Source organism: Gasterosteus aculeatus, chromosome 1, assembly GCF_964276395.1.
Source record: "Gasterosteus aculeatus chromosome 1, fGasAcu3.hap1.1, whole genome shotgun sequence".
Lineage (NCBI taxonomy): Eukaryota > Metazoa > Chordata > Actinopteri > Perciformes > Gasterosteidae > Gasterosteus > Gasterosteus aculeatus.
The window spans coordinates 5,198,331-5,220,690 of record NC_135688.1 but is presented as its reverse complement, the minus strand read 5'-3'; the positions used below and the strand labels follow the sequence as shown (position 1 = coordinate 5,220,690).

Below are 22,360 nucleotides of genomic sequence, written 5' to 3'. Positions count from 1 at the left end.
GAACACTGTGAGAGAGACAGGCGCAGTGGACAGATAAACAGACACGGAGAGAGAGAAGACGGGCAGATCCAAACACCAGGGAAATGTGTCGTTGTGCCTCCATCTTTCCCAAACAGCTATACAACCAGACAGAGATGCCTGAGCTGAGAGAAAAGATGAGAGTAGGCTCAGTATGAGACCCACACAAGCCGCGTATTGTTTTTCCTCTTTATTTATTTTTATGCACGATCAGAATTGTAAAGCTCCTCTCCTCTGTCCAGATATGAGAGCAGAAAATGAGTATCCCGGGGTAAATAAGCGGGATTTCACTTTCGGTGTATCTTCTGTCATGTGGAATCGTGGATGAGATGCAGACTGGCCTGCCGGTTATATCACATTCAGTGTAACCGGGCTGTGTGGACGGGCCCACAGGCTCCCACTGCCTACTACAGCTACACCCGTGACTTCAAGGCAGGCATTAAAATGGAGGGGTGGTGGTGGATTACAGGGTTGAGGGGGGCGGTATGGAGCCTCTGTATGTGTGTGTGTGTGTGTGTGTTTGGGGTCGGGGATGCTTTAGTTTAACCCTGTGGTTTCTGCAAACCCTGTCAAAATGTTGCCTTTCCCTTACATCTTAGTCAGACAATTGTTAAACCACTTCAATATATTTAAAAGTGTAATTCGAATCAAACAACAAGAAAAGCCTCGTTCTTGCACTTAAATGAACACTAAACGTGCGTCATTGGATGTCCTTGTACACATCCGCTCCTACAGGAGAAAGAACCCATTGGCTCAATTCCTTAAACACCGGCACGCGGCGCTTTCTGTTTAAACCGGTGCATCTCCGTGCGTAAAAATGTTCTCCCAGGTGCCCGGTGTGCGTCAGGCGCGGCTCATTTCCTTAATGCAAATGCCCCCCCCCCCCCCCCCCCCCCTCCCCCTGCACCCCCCCTCACAGTGTGCTCTCACACCCTCACCTCCAGAAGCACCTTGCTGCCCTCAGGACCGAGCGGTAACCGCCTCTGCTCCTTTAAGGCAATGAGGAATTAAAGCGTCTGCAGGGGCAGCGGGAGGGTTATTGTGTGCGACGCGCAGAGAGTCAGTGTGGCGCGATTAGAGAGCGGCAGCGGGGAAGATGCGCTTGATCGCCTCTTGCTGGACGCTCAGAGGCGATGAAGATGATCTGACTTTGGAGTCTCAGCAAAACAACGCTTCTCGTTCCTGTTCTACCGCCCCGCCCCCCCTGGTTGCTTCCACGCTCTTTTAGTTATTTTCATTTTGTGAGATTTTGTTTCATCCAAGGATGACCCGTCAGTCAGTATTTTATTGAGGTTATTTGAGCTTTTTTTTTTTTTTTTTTTTTAAATATTTAGTTTAGCCTCTATTTTTTCTTCATTCTTTTGCATTCATTTTTGTTTCAGGATCCGCTTGCACCCGGCTCTGACTCAGCATACACACACACACACACACGCGCACACACACACACACACCTGGGCTTCACCCCTTCAGCATCCGTTTGAATAACAGAGAAGCAGCAAGACGCGCAGCAGAGGAGGAGAGTCTGAGCTCAGCTCCCCCCCAAGACAATCACTGAGGCGCATTTATGTTCCCGGCGCACAGAGGCAGAGCTGTGGGAGAAAGGAGACGTGCGTAACGAAAAAGTAGGAAGGAGATATTAAAAGTAGATACTTGGACCGGTTTGCATCAAGACAGTGGCAAATGTTTAACCTTACCCCAAGCGCAAAGAAGAGAAACCCAGGGAGGCACCGGTCGGAGGAAGAAGAGAAAGCATAGCTTGGGGGGGGGATAGAACGGAGCAGGGCATGTGGATATTGGCTTTTATCTTCTTCCAGAGCATCTTGAATGGTAAGTTTTCACCGGCTCATCTTTTTTTATTAGCTCTCATTACCTATCGAGGAAGGCAAATCAGACAGCTAAGTGACCGGAGAGGCAGGATTGAGGTCACCTGTGACCCACATGGAATGGGTTTTATTCGTGGTTGTCAAAAGGCTGACACCCTTGATAGAGGGACAGAGACAGAGAGACAGAGACAGAGAGAGAGAGAGAGAGACAGAGAGACGGGCGAGGCATGAATTGCGTTTTAAACCCTTCAAGCTCTCCTATAACCCGTTAGACACATCTCTGGCCTCCAGATACACATCCTGAGACAGACCAAGTAAATTGGATATATTGTGTTGGTTTGTGTCAGATTTTAATTAATTAGTTTAATTGTTTGTTCAATGTGCTGTTTTTTTTATTTTTTCATTTGCATCTTATGAATGTGTTGATTTTATTTGACGGATGAAGGTACCTCTTCTACTTCTGTCACAACCTTTCCTACCGTGGCCCTTAGTAATAAGTGACGTATTTGGTATAATGGACATTGGGTTTAACCCCTTCCCCCTCCCCCACAATAAGCTTATTATTTCAAGTTTAAAGTGGCCTAAATTGATAAATTGCATTAGGACGCTCAATTAAAAGAGATAATAAATCATCGGTTATCCATATCCTCATTTCGAACATATTTGATGAAAAATGAACATTTTTATTCATGACTGTCAGAATGTTTCCAATTCTGCATCCAAATTTGCCAGCTTCTCATTATTTTCTTTTAAATCAATGTTTTACAGACAGAATGGGAAGGTTTAGAAAAATGTGTTGATTTCAGTGATATAAAAAAAATGAAACGAGTGTGATGTTGTCGATGAGACGGATTCCAAAGAGGTCACTTTTTTAGTATAGTTCATTAACACACACACACACACACACACACACACACACAACATGTACACAAATCCTCCATTCAAATATCTGTAGATTGTATTCAAACATCCCGATTTGATTGTGTGTCTCGTCTCTTCATGCTATCTTGCACACATGTGTTTTTGCGTGAGTGCACCAGTGCATGTATGCGGCTGACACCATGCACGCATATTTGTGTGCTCATATAGTGTATCTGTAATCAGCAGAAAATGTATACAGCTTATTGCATTCACTTATTGGCCAGAGCCCCCTCTACGGGGAGGGATTACGGCTGACTGGGTGTGTAGGAAAATAGGGTGAGAAGAAGAGAAAAAAAAAAAGGAGAGGGAGAAGGAAAGAAAATGGAAACATGTCTGCGAGAAAACACATCAGTGTGTCAAGATGGGGATTGTTCACGTGTTGAATCCAAGCCTCTGGTTGGTTGCGTTTGATTTAAAGGGTCAACAAAAGCTGAATTCACACAGCCCAAAATTTGGGGGATTTACAGGTATGAATACATTAAACCACACCGAGGGGCCCGCGATATGATATAGCGTGTCCCCAAAATGGATTTTCCCTTCTGGCTGTGATGATAAAATAAGGCTTCGAAATGGATTTTTGTTTCCGTGTCGTCGCCTTTTCAGCGGCGAGGCATCCCTCATCGTTTATTGACACTGCCGCCGTATAAAATGGTATCTCCCTCAGCCCAGCTTGTGCTGAAACTCATAAAGGAACAATAAGGATTCCTCATTAATCATAATCATCTGCCTCTGACATTAGATCAACTGCCATGCAAGATTGTGTCCGTTTATTGCATAAGGGATTATGGAGGAGGCCTGTGGCAAACAACTGATAGGGATTAAGCAGTAAGACAGCGTTGAGTGCAGACATTACGCGTTCCGTGTTCGTCATTCGCGCCGCAATCACGGGGCTTTCATCCCTTTCTGTTTGCGTTGTTACTTGATTTGATTCCATCCCTCGTGCAGCGGCACAGCTATATGGCTCGTGTGCTTTTTGCCGACGGATGTTTTGTTGATTATCGGGAAAACGTGGCGTTCGTCGGCTGAGCAGGCGTTGTCAGAATGAATGAGTGACCTTGTAGACGGAACCCGGCGCAGCGATTGGATTCCAGACAATTCTCGCTGTTTCACAGTTGGGCCTATCACACGCTCGCTGGCCTGTCTCTATGGTAACCTCCTTAATGGGTGTCAGGGGCTGCGTCCGAAAACGCTCACTCGTTCGGCCCATACGTGTTGGTAGAAAACTCTGAGGTCTGTTTAACACTCTCCGGATCTTTCTCAATGTATATATGCTTCTCGTTTTGGTTGGATACTTTGTTCCACTATGCACAACATTGGTTGGTAGGACAACATCTGACACCAGTACAAAATGGCAGAATGGAAATAGAGCACCGTACAGATATGGCAGGATTCTGGAGTCTCTTTTCTCAAACGTGGTTGACCCAGCGGTTGTTGATTAGCAGCTAATCACATCCTGTTACATCAGTGTGTCGGGTGATAAGTGGCCAAATGGGATCCCAGGTTTTTCTCCACATTGCCTGATGGTCATTTTGGCTGTATTTACGTCAGCTCAACTGTACAATGTGCTCAAAATTGTTTAATCCTTATTAAGGAAATCATTGCAAATCACATTCTTTAGATGATTCTAACCTTAACTAATGTTAAATCATGTTTAACGGCAAACCGGTTCATTTATAACTCCACTCTTGTTTGTTTTTTTAATTTCCTGTGCTCATCAAAGTCAGATCTGTAAATTCAGTCATCAGTACAGGAGAGGTAACATATTAAATATCTCTCCCTGAAAGCTGCCTCTAGGCAAAACCACAACAAGCTAAACTGGCCTATTCAAATTTTCATTGGGAAGATGTAATGAGAAACGTCTCCTCGAGCTGTCCCCACAAAGACCGCGGTGATTTGCAGACATACGCGCGGCTTAACCTGATGCTTGCGACTTAAGTGGGCTTATCTCGTACGTCTTCAATAAATGAGCGTTTACGTGGAGGTCAGGGGATCACACAATCAAATTTTGATCTCAATTAGCTGTGACATTTCTCGGGGAAAAAGGCAGATCCACTTTAGAAGAAGGAAGCTCTTCCAAAGCATCTCAGCCAGTGTGGCTTACACCGGAGTAAATAGCTGCCAACATAAGTTAGCCTGCCAATTTTACATGACCCCACATTATTAGCAACCTGAAACGCTGGATGGGAACGCCACAGGGGCCCGGGTGGATAGATGGATGGAGCTTGGCTGCGACTACAACAGGGGAGCCGGATTCTTGCGTGGCAATAAATCCAGATGAAGCGGGGAGGCGATGAAAGCGCCGATGAGAGCCCCGTTTGTTGGACCCGCGAGGTGATTCTCAATCCTGTGGAAAGAAGTCCAACGATCAGCGGCCTCCCGGCGGCCGCGGCGGCCGCTCGCTGGCTCCCCAGGGGCAGTGGAGGGGAAACCTGACCGGGCATTAGTCTGTTTACTAATCACCGATCAGGGTTTGGTTGCAGAAGCGCCTTCGCAGCTCACGAAATGACACCTTGCGGCGATCAGTCAAGTGATGGATCATCTAGTGCAGTCGTACTCTGATGTGAATACCTAATGGGCTAAATTAAGTTTCCAAACCCACTTAACTCCTGCCCACTTGTGTGAGTTATAAGAGGGTTTGTTGGGTTACATTCTGGAGTCAGTGTGTGATTCCGGTTGAAAGGGCTGCTAATGTTTGGTAATGGATACCCTGATGTGTGATCTTAATAGATATCCCCCAGTTCATACATCCCAGCTGCATAATGAGGGCTACTCTACTGTACCGTACCTCCTCGAGCCTGTCTAGCGCTCTAATTAGGAGCAAGCTCCGGCGACTGGTGTGTGTGTGTGTGTGTGTCCGCCTGTGTATGCTGCGTTTCACCCAATGTAAAATGTAATTACCGATCACACTGTGTCTGTCTGGCTTCCACCGAATCAGAGTTGTAATTGCGCGAGCGAACGTGTAAATGTCTCTTGCATTAAAATGTTAACGATATCATTTAGCATCTGCGGGGAAGAGCAGAGAAGCCCTCGGCGCACAGATGTAGGTGTTTGATCATGCGTGCAGAGTGAGGTTGTAGTACATCTGGCGGGGGTTTCCCTCTCAGTAGAGAGGATGTTTTTAATTCACTCAGCACCTGTCAAAGTGACATGTTGCATTACTGTGCTGCACTGCACAGGTACAGTTGCGGAGGAACTGGAGTTAAAGCTTTATTTAACGATTTAAAAACTGCATAAGTCAAGAAAGATGCGCGTCTGCTCCCCTGAGCAGTCGTGGTTCTATCTTTACGCATTTGCAAAGATTTGCAAGTTTAGAAAAGGCCTTCCTCAGACATGAGAAATGTTGACCTCGACTTTCCACTTACCGACTGTATAACCTTTTCTTTAAACAAATAAGAACGATGTGGTAAAATCTCAAATTTGTGCCGCTGTCGCCGATAAAAGAGGCAACTTTGAAATCTCAAATCAGCATGAGGCAGGTCACAAAGCTCCAAGGGGGGCAGATCCTCTGCAGGGACATTGCTGATCAGCAAACACACAATGTAGGGGGTCTTTTGTCGTGTTCTTCTCTTCTCACAGGCACAATTTTGTTTTATATTCAATTGTCTGTATAAGACAAGGTTTTAAATATGCAGCAAAACTATCTTTTTTCCTCAGAGTGTAGAAATTGCATTTATATAATACTAACGTGCAAGGAAGAGGAACCATTCTGTGTCATCTTTTCAAACAATATCCATAAATTGTGATTGTAATCACGTCTCGTGGGTCATCTTTAGGTAAAGATCATGGTCTTTATTGGTCACGCGTGTTTGCTTATTCATTGGAGTAACAATGAAGCTAAAACCACAAGCTTTCCCTTACCGTAACCAAATAGAGTTGGTGCATGCGCACAATACCCTGGATGCACAACTAAAGCCACAGTCCTACCACAGCTTTTGTTCATTGTGAAAGACAGGTGACGGAGGTGGGCTGGGTTTGCTATCCATCACCCACCCAGACAAACATTCACTCTGGACCTCATAAATACTGCCTCTTAATCCAGTCCTCCACATACCAGGCCTGGGCTTTGAACTCAACGCGCTCCGAGGCCCGAGGCCCAATTGATCCTGTGACTCCGGCCTGGACATGATGCATGTTCCTGACGCGCTGTAGCTCACTAACAAGTCTACCCTCTCTTTCTCTTTCTTTTCCCGTACTTCTTACTTCTCATCGACTTGCCTGATGTGTGCAGGAGAAGGAGAAATCACACAACGCGCCCGTGCGACCTCTGCATTTTTCCAACCATTGCAACTTTGCCTTATATTTCACATCCGCCCCTCAATCAGATTATTCAGGACCACATATCCAGCAGACGTTCGCCAGGGCCCGTGATGCGCCAAAGTCTGAATATTAAAGTAGGCTAAGGGATGGAGGCAAAGGCGGATAGACAGAGTGACAGAAAGACAAATGGGTCCAGCTCGGTTTCTCGACACTGCTCTTTATTTTTATACCTGGCGCCGATGATAAGATTTAAGACCAAGTTAGTGGCCGGCTATTTTTAGCCGGCCATTTTTAAAGCGCTGTCATCTTGTTGAGGTAAGGTGGGTGAGACTGTGTGCATGTGTGTGTGTGAGGTGTGTAAAGCGGGGGCTTTATTGTGTAGGGAGGTGCTGGTTTGGCAGAGTGGGCGTTCTTTGTGTGCATACATGCTTGCCTGAGTGAGTGTGTGTTTGTGTGTATTTAATTGGAGATCTGGATGGGTAAGGGTGTGACATGGAGTGGAGCCACAGGAGTCTGATTTATGTCCTTCTAGCCACTCATCGATCCCCCCGGCCCCCCGTGTGAGACTGAGTGCATTGTCAATAATCTTAGCACTTTCTGGTATTCCTAGAATTCCCAGACCTCCTCTGCTCAGGCCGCGGCGGGATGCTGCAGGAGGCCATCTTGTACGACACCAAACATGCGGGCACGGGGCCTGGCAGTAGTGCATTTGATTTTTAGGGTCGCCCAGCACTGAATTGATCATTTTGCAGTGGCTGCGTAATTGAAGGGAATAAAGAATTGGACGTATTGTTTGTACCAAGGAAGGTAATTTGGACGCACATCTGTCCCTGCAGGCGCGCAGCTGTTCACATGTTGTCCTCGCAGACTGTTGCAAGGAAGAGATCTATTTTGTGCTGTTTTTGGGTCCATCCCATCAAGTGATTATGCTAATTACTGTTTGATCAGATGATTAAATAAAAATGGATTCTTTAAAAATTCTAAATAGATGATACAACCTCTGTGCCTTTAGGGGGGAGGATGACCAGAGCAGAGGAAGAAAATACTTTTTTATCCCGGCAGTGGCACATATAGAGGAGGGATGTAATAAAGAGAGCTGGGGGGCCGAGGGAGAGACGAGAGAAACAAGGAAAAGGAGAAAACAAGTGTTTATGTGTGTGTGTGTGTGTGTGTGTGTGTGTGTAGCAGGGATGGGCAAGGGGAGGGGGGATGCTGAAAGGAGCTGGGCTGTGGTCCCCTAAGTGTTGAATAAACATGCTTGGTTTAGGGAAATGGCTGCGATAAATGTTTAATATGGTAAAGTCTATAAAGACGGTCAAATGAGTCTGGAGTATTAAAATGAGCGAGGCACGCAGCAGCTTTAAAGGGGGAATAGGAGGATGGGGGGGGGGAGGGGATTGATAAAGGCAAGCAGAGCTAACGGGATGAGAGCAGCCAGCTGCTGTGACATCAACATTAACACACTCCACCAGCTGCCGGTCACAGACGTCTCCTGGACAAAACGGGGATAGCCGTATACCTTCATGGCCTTTAAATACGATTATCACCTGTACGGCACAAATAGTAGGAGCAGCATATTTGTACGGCTTCTTTCCAAATAAGTTCAAAAGCGCTGTAAAGCAAGTAGAAGACCAACAACACTCTGCAGAAGGGATACAGAAAATGCGTATTTGGAATATTTAACATAAAGAACAAGCAAAATAACAAGTCCGTCCTTACTTTTATGTACTGATGATTTTAATCTGACAAGTCAGAATCTGCATTCACTGACAACATTATGACAGTTTGTCCTATGAAAGTACAAAACCAAATATTTTTGTTATCTAAACTGAACATCCACGGACGTGAAACCCAAGTTTCGGTTACAAAGTCCTCCATTTAGCTTTATCGTTGTGGTCGGTGCTTCACTTCTTTTTTAAATTTTTTTATTCCACTCTAAAAAATACATTTTCATGAAGCTGATGACTTTGGCCTGTGAGCGCTCAGAATGACGAATGAATGAAATGGGTGAAAAGGTTGTTTTTGCTGTCGTTCTCCAAAGGAAGCTCGTGTCATAGCAGATTCAGGTAACACAAGTGAAAGAAGACGGCTTGGGGGCCAAAAGCCATCGGTGTCGGCTCCTTCTCCTCAGCGGCCTCTCGTGTCACATCGCCTGCGTGACCGAGACCTCCGCGGACATCCCGCTACCTCGGCCGGCACGCCAGGTGGACAGCGGTCACGCTGAGACTCCATCAGCAGCGACTCTTTTGAATGCCCCTTACCTTAATGTTAGGTGACATAATCAGGTTGGTTGTCTACTATGTGCCATGTCTACATGTTTAACTGAGGAAAGGCCTCTGCCAACGGGCATCTGTGCAACGACAACGCTGCGTCCTAATCGCGTTATCAAGGGAGGCCGTAAATGCTGACCATTGGATTAGTTTGGAGGTGATTTGATTATATCCACTCACGTCTCAATCAGACATATGTCAGTATGATCGCTAATTACAAAGAGAATCTTCCAGCTCCGGACCGGGAAACCGGTCGGCAGCGGCCTTGAATCTGTGCACATCATCTAAAATACAGCCGAGTCCGAATGGCCGACTATTGTGGAGGAGTTCAGCTCGATCTCAAGCGTGGGCTGCACAATTATTGTGATTTTTCTGTTCCTGGACCCATGTGATGGCAATGCATTTCTTAATTGAGTAGTTTACCGCATCACCTTGAATTTACTCCATTATTCCACCCCATTTTTCTTTTGCCTTTAGGCTAACACATGGGTGTTTCTTTTTAAGCAAAGCAATTGTTAAAAACACCGCAACTGGCATTATAGGTCACGACATTTTTAAAGAGGTCGTGCTTTGTGATTGAGCTGCAAACACAATTTCCACACAGGAACAAATGAAGTATCTCTCTGTCCTGATTTTATAACGTGGCTCTTTATGTATCTGCATGAATCCGACTGCATTCAAGAGCCACAGGTTGACTTTTTGGCAGTCTGTCCATTAACCGCCACAAGAATGAATCAAACATAAAAAAAATATTTATAAATATATTCACACTGTTTCTCAAAAGGATTAGCATTACGCTTTCTATAAATACACAGTTATTCGCTCTGGTTAATTGGGTTGAGGAGAGGCAACACCACAGTGCTGCTCTCTTCCTGGTAAAATTAGAAAATTATATAAATTAATAAGTAAGATTGCAGGTGTGGAAAATAATTCAGGTATGTCGACTGCTGTATATCAGAGACAATCTCATAGCAAACACACTGTGAATCTATGCAACACTTTAAATGCAATCTTTGTTTTATTGACTTTATTACAGACGTGGGTCTCCCTGAACAAAGCAATATTAGATTACCACTAGTGGAAGTTTTTATTCATCATCAGTAGAGGAGGCTGCTATAGTTGGCTACCGTGTAATCCCTCATCAGATCCAATCTCGTGCACTCACCATCCGCAGCGGCAGCAGCATAATTTAGACATCACTGTCTTTATCGCTCAGTGCTGCTAATGTGAGAATCAGTCCAGGGTCTCTGGCTTCCCCCTTGATGAGACAGGCAGCCACTCTGGCCCATTGAAGACGTGGAAATAAGACCGGGGAGGAAGAGGCTCATCTGCTGTGGGGGCCTCGTTTTAGCGTTGCCCGCCCCTCCTAGACATCAGAGGACAGATCTGTCGGAGTGGATCAGCAGCGCGCGCGGAGCCAAGCCTTTCTACTGTCACAGCACTGCTTAATATTCATGAGAGCAAATTGGAAGACAGTCATTTAACTTCCCGGCATGGTGTATTGCCTCCGGGCAGATCAGATCAGTGGGAACGCTTACTTGTACCGGACCGCCTGGCACCTCATGGGGTGTCGTCTGCCCGTCCCAGTTTTTTTTAATTTTCGGGTCATATAACTGCACACTATGTTTAAAATATAGGTCATGCACAGGTCAATGTCCTATTTTTAGCTGCAGAGAACGGAGCTCATTTGCATGCTTTACGCCATTCTGATGCTGCTGTCCATAAATCCAAGGAGCAGGAAGAGGAATGTGTTACGGTGGAGAATTGCCGTGGCATCTGTGAGTCTCGACTGTGAGCGTGATCCTCACATCCCGCGCAGAATCGCCCCGAGGGCACAGAGCGGAGAGCTGCTTTAATTACCCAGAGTTCCCCGCTGTCACTGTGGAGCACGCGGTGCCACGCGGCCATACGGCGCCGAGTCCCCCGACCGCGGCGCCGATGACAACTCTGACAATGGCTTCACTCGCTCAACGAGTGCCCTCTGAAACGTCTCTCTGATTCTCTCTTTGCCTTTTCCTGTTTTCCGCTCGTGCTCATGAACAAAGCCGGCGGCTGCGTGAAAGATAGAACCTGTAACTACTGAGTGAGGGTTCCTAGGTTGGACCTTTTGCTTTAACCCTGCAGGTACATGAGATGCTAAAAATCACACCTTCTCCCTGTGACTTCTACATGTTTTGTTCAGGTATCCCCAAAAATATTTAGGGTCAATTGGGACTCGTGAATTAATCTCCACCTGCTGTTTGCCCCCATCGCCGTTGATTGCGTGTTGACTTAAATGAAGCGCCCCAGTGGCTCTGAAAGCACGCTGTCACGGTTGGTTACACACTTTCAGCTGATCGGCTCTATTGTGTAAGTCTTTTGATGATGCGGGACCATCGGTGTTGTTTGTCATTTTGTGCTGCTTTCCAAAGTCACGTTTAAAGGAATACATTGTCAGCCGCAAATAAAGCTCAATAGGATTCTCCACTTAAATTCTCTTCTCATTTTCTTCTCAAAGAAGTCTCTTAATATTCAATAAACAGACAATATATATCTATGCTAAAATGGCGTGAATCAGTCTGCTTCTATGTCCCGATGATAAATGGCGAGCTACAGAATGTATTTACAGCGCTGCGCAGTTACTGCGGCTCTAAATACACTTATAAATGCCAGTTGGACTGCACAACCTGCCCAGCACCAGGCAGCAAACAGAGAAAGATAACCACTAGCTGGGGAACTCAATGGAGCATTAAAGTGCCGGAAATGTCCTTCAGGAGTTGGTGGAGACCAAATCTGAGCTGAACGAAATGTAAATATGTGACTTGGATGGGTCGAAATGAATCCCTGTTATTTATCCCAATGTTACATCAGCTCAACACTGGAAACTGCAGAAGTGCAAAAGACAATTGTAATAATGCAAAGTTTTTTTTGAGTGTATGAACCAGAGTAACGTGTTATTTTCACCTTAGATTCTCTCATAAATGAAACTGCTATTTTCATTCTTCCCTTCTTTCTGAAAATATCCCATCGGAAAAAAAGCATGCTCAATTCTAGATGCATACGATGCATTATTGAACAGTGTCATTTATTTCACCTTTACGGTTGAGCTCATGAAAATTATGCCAATTACTGATTTGCTCTCGGGCAATGTAGTAAGTGGTTAGGCCCCGCGGCCGTTTGTTGGGCCATGACACGGTGCTCTTTGTGAGGCCTGCGGGGCTGATGTACCTGCGTCACTGGACCATTTGTGGCCCGGCTCCGGGGCTTAGTCAATTAGGAAAACGAGCAGCGCAGTGATATGCACCCTTCCACCAGAGTCATTTCTATTTTTTAATTAAATCAACCTCGCTATCACTCAGCCAGTCTAAATTGAGTTGCTCTCACATACTTTTCATATGTGAAATAGACGAATATCAAAACAGCCGTGACATAAATCCTAATCCAATTTCTCCGATGCTCGCGCAGAATAGAAGCTTTCCAAGCTACCGCACACTGCTTTGATCTACTTCTCTCCAACCATTTGTTATTGTGGCGCTGTGACGTTCAAAGTATCAATTAACTAAGTACCCAAATTGTATTTGCAGAAAACTTTGATGTGTCCCAGTCACATTTCTCTTATGGAAGAAAATATCATTTACTTTGCTAAATGATCGTATGATTTTTGGGGACAATTCACACTAGGTCATAAGACATATTAAAAAATAACTTTAAATAAAATGTCCACTGTGTGTAACATCAGCAAAGGCTTTGTGTTTTAAAATATTGACATGAGTGATCTTCTCCTTCTTGCTAACCTTGAGCACCGTCCACGAACAGGTGGGGTTTTGATCTCCCCTCACAGCTCCAGTCTGTATTATCAACAGAGCACTGAGAAGATTGATACTCCCTGTTCCAGCCGGGAAAAAAACCGAATGAAACAGAATTTAATATGACTTTGATGTATTATTTCCATCTTAGCTGGTGCAACAGAACTCAGCACACCTTCCGCCGCATTTAAAAGATTCAAATTGGCTAAAATGTAATAGCCTGTACATAAATACAAAAGCTCCTCTACAGGGAGTATACGGCAATTCTTAATATTTTATTAAATGTCAAATTTGTTAGAGAACCAGTGTGTTTCATATGCAAAATGCTTTGTGAAGTTAACACAAACGCCTTTGATAGTCAAATCATAATACTCTACCTATATTTAGCGTTATCATGAGGATTAGGGTTTAACCAATTTAGGACGGTAAAGAAAATCTATTAAAAATGTTCAGGGATTTATTTTTCTTATGTAAGAACCAGCATTGCTTATTTTGCATTGCTATATATTTCCTGCATTCAGACTTTATTTGTACACAGGGTCATTTCCATATGAGTAAACATATTCACAGAAATATGTGAATAGATTGCTGGATTATTACTTTTACATTGCCTTTTACAATTCATAAACTGAAGGAACAAAGAATGTGTCAGGAATGTGTATTATTAATAATTATATAACATACAGAGACAGGCATCAATCAGAGTCACAGAGGTATCGTTAATAAATAGATAGATTCTGTAATCAGTCTGCAGACCTGACGTCTTCGTACAAGCTGCAGCTGCATGATTTCACCGTAGTATCTGCAGGGTGACGTGCTCCTTCATGCATTTCCTTTATGTAATGTTGAGTAATGTTTGAAGATTTATATCTTGTGTTATACGTGTTATTTTAGTACAGTGGCAACTAAAAACACCTGCAATAGGTAAACAAGTCCTGATGACTTATTTTATAGTATTGTAAATACTTAAAACACATTAAGTAAAGTTGCAAACACTTCAATGTTCATATGTATCATAAGATGTTTTGAAGCAAGGTTTTATGAATGCACTTTAGTCTTTGTTAGTAGTTGCGTCCCCTGTTGGTTTCTCAATGAGATTCTTAATGAGTGAGCAGTTAGCAGCCATTGTTTTAAAGAGCTGCTAGCTAGCTAAAAGAGAAAGCTACGGTCACAGGTTTGTTGGTTGTTTTTTTCTGAGCGAATCTATTATAAAACGTATTAATAAAACCTGACACGCTAAATGCAGTTAAGTGCATCCACCGGTTCACTAAAAATCTATTTAATGGACGCTAATGTGATGCTGACGCGTTAGCATGCTAGCTAGTTGTTCCCTCAGCTAGGTTTATCCAGGTAAGCTAAAGTTATTTCGAAATGAAAAAAGAACTCTACTAATTACAGAATGCACCAACGTTAACTTTAACAGTTTTTGTTAGTCATCTGTTTTGTTGCGTTGGAAATGAGCTATAACGGAATTTTGTTGAATTGTGCATTATAAATAATAATTGAGGCCTTAATAAATAAATAATAAATAATCCTTGAGGCCTTGGAAATGTGAAAGCTAACCACTGAGCTAACGATGTTAACGTTATATCATCTAACGTGAGCTAAACAGCGATGGAAGAAGACATCTTTTGTATGATGTAAGCAAAAGTCCTGCATTTAAAACACTTTACTTATAACAAGTAAAATTAATGTTTTTTTCTGTAACAAATACTGGTACAAAAGAATTCTGCAAAGTCAACCCTGTTGTAGATTATATCATTTTTTATACACAATTTTTTATGGTGTAAACTGGATTTAGTTTTGCAGCTGGATGAGAACTAGCAAACATTTTATACTTTATAACATTTCAGTGTTTGAAAACTAAATGTAACTTTCCTTGACTACAGCTAAATATTGGCCTATATAACGTTACCTAAATATTTCTTTAGTGCCTTTTCTGGATTCTACGTCCTCTTTGCTATACCACTTGATATGATATACTTGCAACGTCTTAATGAGTACAAATAATGACTCTAATATTCCAATATAGTGTGCACACCTTCAACCTTTTTCCCCCTCTTAAAATAATCCAAATCCATATTACATCATAACAGGTTGCTGGTTACACCGGACTTCGGGACTCAATAATCTTCAATACTTTGTTGTATCTTTCGTACAGTTTGGCTTTCTCATTTGTATGATTCATTAGTGCAACTGTCCACATCTCCAATATGTCAACAAATGCCTGCATAAACTGCGCTGCGGTATTGATCTTTACTGGGCTAATAGCTCTGAATGAGCATTCCTAATTTTAAAACAACAACTGAGCACTGAGCTGACGTGCGCGTGTTCGTGAGTAGGTCATCGGCGTGTCTCATTGCACGCCTGAGAGCCGCTGGAGCAGAGAAGAGGGTGGAAACGCCTGCAATTTGAAACCTTGTTAGGAATTTATGAAGTGCTAAAATGTTTTCCCCCCTGGGAGGGTCCAAGCCAGCTGGCGGTGCCACCGTGAGCCATTTAGAGCGGAGCCTCTGGGCGAGAGAGACACACACACACACACAAATGCAAATACTGAATCTACAAGTATGAAATATGAAACATAAAAAACAGACTTCCCGCTCATACGCAGACACTCTGACGGCAAACGTGATGCTGGCTCTCTGAAATCAAACAGCTGTAGATTAATACGGAGCTAATTGGTCCAACGTTGACATTTATTACCCTGCTCTCCTCTGGAGAATGCTCCCGCACATACCGCGTTTAACGTCTGTCTCTTCACTGTGATGTTGGCTTTGCCTTGAATTAAAGCTTGAACATGATCAAGGCAACTGACCTTATTTCATAATTGATAGTAGTTTATGTAAATTTAATGTTCCCGAGGTCCCAGCGATGGGAGTTACATTGATGAATCCTAAATTACCGATCATGTTCCATAACTAGACGCACTTACATCCACTGACTTAAGAGGAATACTAATTTGGGCTTTTTTACTTTTTCACACTCAAACATATCATACAAATCTGAATATGAAAAAATCAGTATATTTCTTGGCAAACGCCTGTGTTCTTTGCTCACGATTTTTACAGGATGAGTGATTCAATAAATGACGTGGTTGTAACTCTGCACCTTCTGTGTTTCCTCTCTTTCAGTTTTCAGTGAGGACTTACATTCCAGCTTATATTTTGTCAATGCATCTTTGCAAGATGTAGTATTTGCCAGCACCACAGGGACCTCCGTGCCCTGTCCTGCTGGTGGCGCCCCGCCTGCCTCGCTGCGCTGGTATCTGGCGACCGGCGAGGAGATCTACGATGTCCCAGGCATCAGGCACGTCCACCCCAACGGAACCCTCCAGATCTTCAACTTCCTGCCATCCAGCTTCAGCAAGCTGATCCATGACAACACGTACTACTGCACTGCCGAGAACCCCTCTGGCAAGATCAGGAGTCAGGATGTCCACATCAAAGCTGGTGAGTCCGCGGCAGGAGGACTCGTAGAGGACTCATAGTGGTTGGGTACATGGAGACGTAGTAGTTGTCAAAGTAGTAACCCAAATACTACTGATGCTTTGTGCATTAATACAGTGGTGAAATAAAACAAACTATAAACAAAGTCATTGCAAATTAATTAAGGAAAAGCACGTTTGTTAAAAATATCTAAAGGCTGGAGTAGATTGGAGACATCATGTTCATTTTGATTACTTGAGTGAACAGTCCTGTCCTCTCATCGACTATTATGGAGCTTTCTTTTGTATCACATGACCTTCCCCCGCAGATATATGTGTACTGAACACTTTGACGACTTCCTGTCCAGACAGTTTGTTCTCTCAACAGCAATTGTTACAATGTTGTTTGATATCCACCTGTCATCTGTCATCTTAGATTTAATGCACAGATATATGCTGCATGCGTGACCAAGTTAGGTCCAAACCTCAGCTCACTCAAAGTACTCCATTTTCTTTGGTGTGTAATTTTGGTAAAGTAGTAAAATTCCATTAATTTCTCTTAGTTACATTGTAAAAAACAGTGACCTAAAGCAGTCAAATCAGTCTTATGAATCAGACTCGTCATAAATGTGTTTATCTTTTATATCCACAGTTTCACGGGAACCCTACACGGTCAGAGTGGCCGACCAGAAGGCCATGAGAGGCAGTGTAGCCGTCTTCAAGTGCATTATCCCTGCTTCGGTTGAGGCCTACGTCACTGTTGTATCATGGGAGAAAGACACAGTTTCACTCAACTCAGGTAAGACGAGTTGTTACTTTGTAAACTGTGTAAATAGACAGTGGGATAATAAATCCAGACACACACACCGACGCAGTCACGTGTAGAAGGTATCTCAGGTATTAAAGAGCACACACAGCAGCCTCGTTGTGCTGAAACACTCTTTAATGGAGGGAAAGTTGTGTTTGTCTTGTTGTCTTGTTTATCCCAGCACCCCTCCGTGCTCGCTGGACGCTACGTTCTGCTTCACCGTCTTCTTACCGGTTTCCTGTCCCGCTCTCTGAGGCTCTGCAGCTCCGCACAGCCTTCTCACTCGCCACAGCATGTTGATCACTGTCACCTCCAATCACCGATCTTCCGTCTCTCCGATACACGTTTCACCTCAGCCAACTCCATTTTGAGTCCAGCGAGGGGTAAAGTGGAACAGTTTACGTGGCGTCGTTGACCTAGTTACCCTCCTTGTTTGAATCCAGGGGCACAGCAGGACAACGGCAGACGGCAGAACGCTGTGCGGGTTGGATTTTTTTACTCGCGTTAAACGGGACGCTTATCTCTTGATTGCTCCATGTACTGCCCGCTGGCTGACTTCGCTTCATACTGGGGCGTTCAGGGACCTGTAAGTGAGCACTTGATGTCATTTGACTGAGGGCAGAATCTGGGACGGTGTTTTGGTGGCATTTTAAATGTGTCTGCTCAAGCGTGAAGATGTGTGTTCTGATCCATGCCAGCGACTTATTTACCGGGAGGTTGCTGGCGTTGCTCGCTGCGAGCTGCCGGGTGAAGACATCGCCTTATGTCACGGAGCGCGGGCAAATATGCGGCATGCAGATACGATTACGCTCTGTAAATGAAATGAATCATGTCGACAAGACTCAGAGGGGATGTTTGTCTCATCTGTACCTGGGGGGAAAAAAAGGGTCTATTATGAGGATGGAAAGCCTTAACATTTAATTCCTCTACGTCTTTATCAGAAGCAAAGGTCGGCTGGCGTAAAAATATATCAATATATTTAATTCGATTTGAATTTAAAGTGTGCATTTGTGTGAACCCTTCTGGTGTGATGAATGCGAGCATTCCAACAGCTTCGATGGATTGTATTCTACGGCCCCGCGTTCGTTCGAGTTCTTTCGCAACAACGTTGTTGGATCGTCCGCGTTCACTCCAATAAGCATTGCAGCAGGCGAGCGCCGTCAGAATCACGAGCACACTGTCAAAATCACTGCTGCTCGCCGATGAATATTTGATGGTCGATTCGGATGCATGAGCGGATTCACCTCGCACTGTTACGGAGAGGCCGTGTTTACTCCTCGGAGCGAGCGTCAGAAGGAGGCGCACGCCAGCGTGATCGGGAGAAGCCAGCGCGAGAGGCCACCAGGACGCCAACAGGACCCGACGGTGGCAACCGGGCGCAGTTTGACGCAGCCCAGTTTTCAACTCCTTCTCCAGCACCCCCCTGTTTTTTTCTTCTTTTTTTCAGTTTTTCATGCAGGAAGAGTCTCAGTGGATACAAAATAAACCTATCCAACACCACACTGAATTATTAATGGCATGTTTTTTGTTGGGAACGGTAACATCAAGCGCACTTCCTTACCTTTGCATTGTGCAACAGAATGTGAGGAAGAGCAGGCAAGGCTCGTGATGTTTCTTTATCAACACCACGCTGGTGTTGTTGAACAATTACCGTCACTCAATCATCAATAAAATGTAGATGAACATCCAGTTTACATACTCCGAAGCATCCAAACCCATGAGCACTGGCGATAGCGTCGGCTCAAATCCTGGCTGCTAAAATCTTTGAATATCCGGGGATTCACATTATGGTCAAAAATAGATGCATAATTACAGACTAGGGCCTGTCTTAATTAATCATCTGTGATTGAAAAGTTAATTACAATATGAATTACCTCTCAGAATGAGTACTGCTTAGTAGTCATTTGAAGCGGCCTGTTTTCAATGTGAATGAGCACGACGCGCCCACTGGGTCCTAATGTCACTAACATACCATTAACCCGTCATGAATTTCAAAACGGATCTCAGAGCAAAGGCTTTCAAATGCCCGCCTCCTCGCCGCTTTTGATCAACAATTGACAGCTAACAGAGAGATGAAAGAGGCAAAAATAATTAAATCAAGTAGAGCGGGTAAGAGTCCAGCCGCGTTACCGCCTGGATTTTATCCGGGGGGGATCTTTATTTCAGTGCACGTGTGTATCGGCGTCGTCCCACAAACCTTTTGTTGAGCAGCGCGCACACGTTATGTCCGTGCTTTTCTTTACATGCTGCTTTGTGTTTCAAGTGGGCGCGCTTTTGAAAAGGGATGAAGCTGCGATGTGTGTTTTTCCGTCGACCTTTGCTGCGCTCTGCTTAAAGAAACATGCAGCTGTATGAAATTCTGTGTCTGCTAGCAGTCATATTCCAGATGTTGAGTGAGTCCTCCTGTTGAGTGAGACTTTGTGATTGTGAACTGAATGTGTGACAAAACAAGACATTTTAAGAAGCCATCGTGGGCTCTGGTAACTTTTCATTACGAAACTGCGTGTTGGTTGCAACACTTACCATTTCTTGCAGAGAGAAAATATTTGTATTAATTGTGTACATTTCATAAAAGATAAGACACATCGGCTGCTCACCGTGCTAAATGCTAACTAAAGCACCACGGCCCTAACACCTTCATCAGAGGGGAAAGGTGGGGAAAGGTGAGGTAAGACGGGGAGAAAAAAAGAGAAATGGAGGGAGTAAGGGCTCCTCTAATGGGGAGAGGTTTTCCTCCTGGAAACAAACAAGGAGGTCTTTAGTCTTCTCGTGCTGGACATTAAGCTGGAGATGGAGGACAGGAAGCTTTATTCCAAATTAAGACGCATGCGGGAGGGAAGGCTCCGTGAGCCATTTGGGACCCCCTCAAAAACAAGATGGTACCTCAAGCGGTTTCAGTCGAACAAATTCACTTCGACCTTCCCACTTTCACTTTGTTGTTATCTTGTTGTTTTGTGATATCGAGGTAGACATGGTAGAACAATACAAAACTCCTTACCTCAATATGTTGGAAGGAGATTTACGTTTCTAGAATACGTTAACTAAAATGTGCTAACTTTAGCAGAGCATCATTATACTGAACACTGAATTTCTATACTTTATATTCACTGTAACAGTGAAGAAACCGTCAAACTGTTGTTCTATAAGTTCACACATTTATACTGTACACTGTTTATATTATATCTGTCTTGTAATCTATATCAGATGCCGCCATTCTTTATGTGAGCACCGTTTGCTTAGTTTTATTCCTTCCTTTCCTTTACGCCGCTCTTCTTCTCTCCACCCTCCTCCGCCGGCCTCAACCTTCGCTCCTCTCCTCCTCTCTTCTCATCTTATTGCGTAACCCGCTCGGCGCGGCAGCCCAGTCAATTTCCTCCTTGCGTGAAACAAACGGTGTCGTTTTTATTTAATTCATGCAAACAAATCCTTGCAGTAAAGAGAAACCTCAAGTTCCCTCTTTCAGTCCCATTCTCACGCGATGGAGGTGCCTCTGCACTCTGTTATTCCGCTCACTCCTCTCTCGTGGGCTCTTGTGAGTGCTTATAGAGGCTAATTAAACAGTTTGCTTGCTAATGGAATCACAGTCTCATGCAGCCACCAGCTCAGTCACTGGAATGCTAAGGATTCTCTTCAAAGGGGGCAACTGTTAGGGGCTCGGTTTACAGCACCGCTGCTCAGCGGGGATTTATCATGCCAGCGATGTGCCACCGCCTCCATCCTTCACCGAGATTGACAGTGAGGGCACCGAGAGGCAGGCGGAGACGGGGCTGTAAATTCAACGCGCCCAAAGTCGGGCCAACCTTGAAAGGGAGGGCACGGTGGAAGAAACGAGCTGGGGAAGTAAGAAGATGCAAGGAAGCAGGCAGGAGGGGGCAGGCGAGGAGGAGTGCGGGAGGGAGCCGGGGAAGCGGGAGATTGAGGAAAAGGGGGTTTGAAAGGTAGAGAGGAGGAGAGCGGGCGAGGCCTTTTCTCTTTGTAAACAAGGGACTGCGTCACATTAGCCACATGATCTTCTCCCTCTTTTCCCTTCCCACTCGCCTCTCCTCTCACTTTTGCTGCGCTCCATCTCTGCCTCTTGCTGTTCCAGGGCTCCGTACTGGGTGATCCCTGCATCGCAATCAGAGGGAGATCTAGAGTTTGATATGTGCATTCATGCATGTGTGTGTGTGTGTGTGTGTGTGTGTGTATGCATGCATGTGTGTGTGCGTGCTGTGTGTGCTGTGAGTTTTTTTGTTTGTGGGTGCATGAGTTTTTCTGCACACCACTCTACCCATCCTGCAGTGAAACCTTATGAAAACAACACGGCCTATCATCTTGCCCCCCCATCCCTCCCTCCCTCCTCCCACACAGATCAGCAGTTAGTGAAATGCTGACCCTTGTCTTTCACTGCACCCCTTTTCCCCGTCCACTCGCACACAGCAGCCTGAAAGCTGCTTATTGTCTGTACACTGTGCAGAGGTGCTGTAATTGGGAACTTATTTTCATTGTCTATATTTGTGTGAGTGTGTGTGTGTGTGTGTGAGTGCAAAGTGTAATACTGTCAAGTAGGAAGTGTTGGGAGGGGGGGGATACTCTCCTGAAAGAAATAAGAAGAAAGGAAAAGAGCAGAGAGAAAAAAATCAATAGTTGTGTGCATTAATCACGCTGCTGCCACAGAGAATTATGGGAACGTGAGCTGAAGGATGCATTTTGTGCATTTGCAACATACGAGTGCTGCGTGAAGGGGAGTTTGGGGAATTGGAAGAGGACGAGACAAGACCCTTTTAGTAAGAAGTGAGGTTGGAGTCGAGATAGTTGGGGGGGGGGGGGGTTTCTTCATGTTTTGTGTGTCTCTCTGGTGCACGCTGCGTTTTGTAACACACACATTCATTCTCAGTTATTTTGAAAAGTTCGATGTTACATGTTTTAAAAGCGCCGAAATTACATTTTTATTTTAAAGCTTTAATAGCATGTGGTGGTTTCAGGATGCTTTAGCTCACGTTTGAGTTATTTTCTCATTATTATTTGTTTCTTGGCATTTGGGAGAAGAAAGAAACCTGGCTCTCCTTTGACTT

The 22,360-nt window shown here is 44.5% G+C and overlaps 1 protein-coding gene across 4 annotated transcripts in view; it reads left to right on the top strand.

The window, feature by feature from the left end:
• The first annotated feature begins 1,056 nt into the window (after positions 1 to 1,056).
• Positions 1,057 to 22,360, top strand: part of dscamb (Down syndrome cell adhesion molecule b) — a 91,016-nt gene continuing 69,712 nt past the window's right edge. For all 4 annotated transcript variants that reach the window (XM_040181326.2, XM_040181309.2, XM_040181316.2 and 1 more), the window contains exons 1-3: positions 1,057 to 1,845; positions 16,206 to 16,523; positions 17,151 to 17,297. In XM_040181326.2, the coding sequence (XP_040037260.2) occupies positions 1,803 to 1,845; positions 16,206 to 16,523; positions 17,151 to 17,297 (508 nt within the window). In that variant the 5' untranslated portion in view covers positions 1,057 to 1,802. The remainder of the gene's footprint in view (positions 1,846 to 16,205; positions 16,524 to 17,150; positions 17,298 to 22,360) is intronic.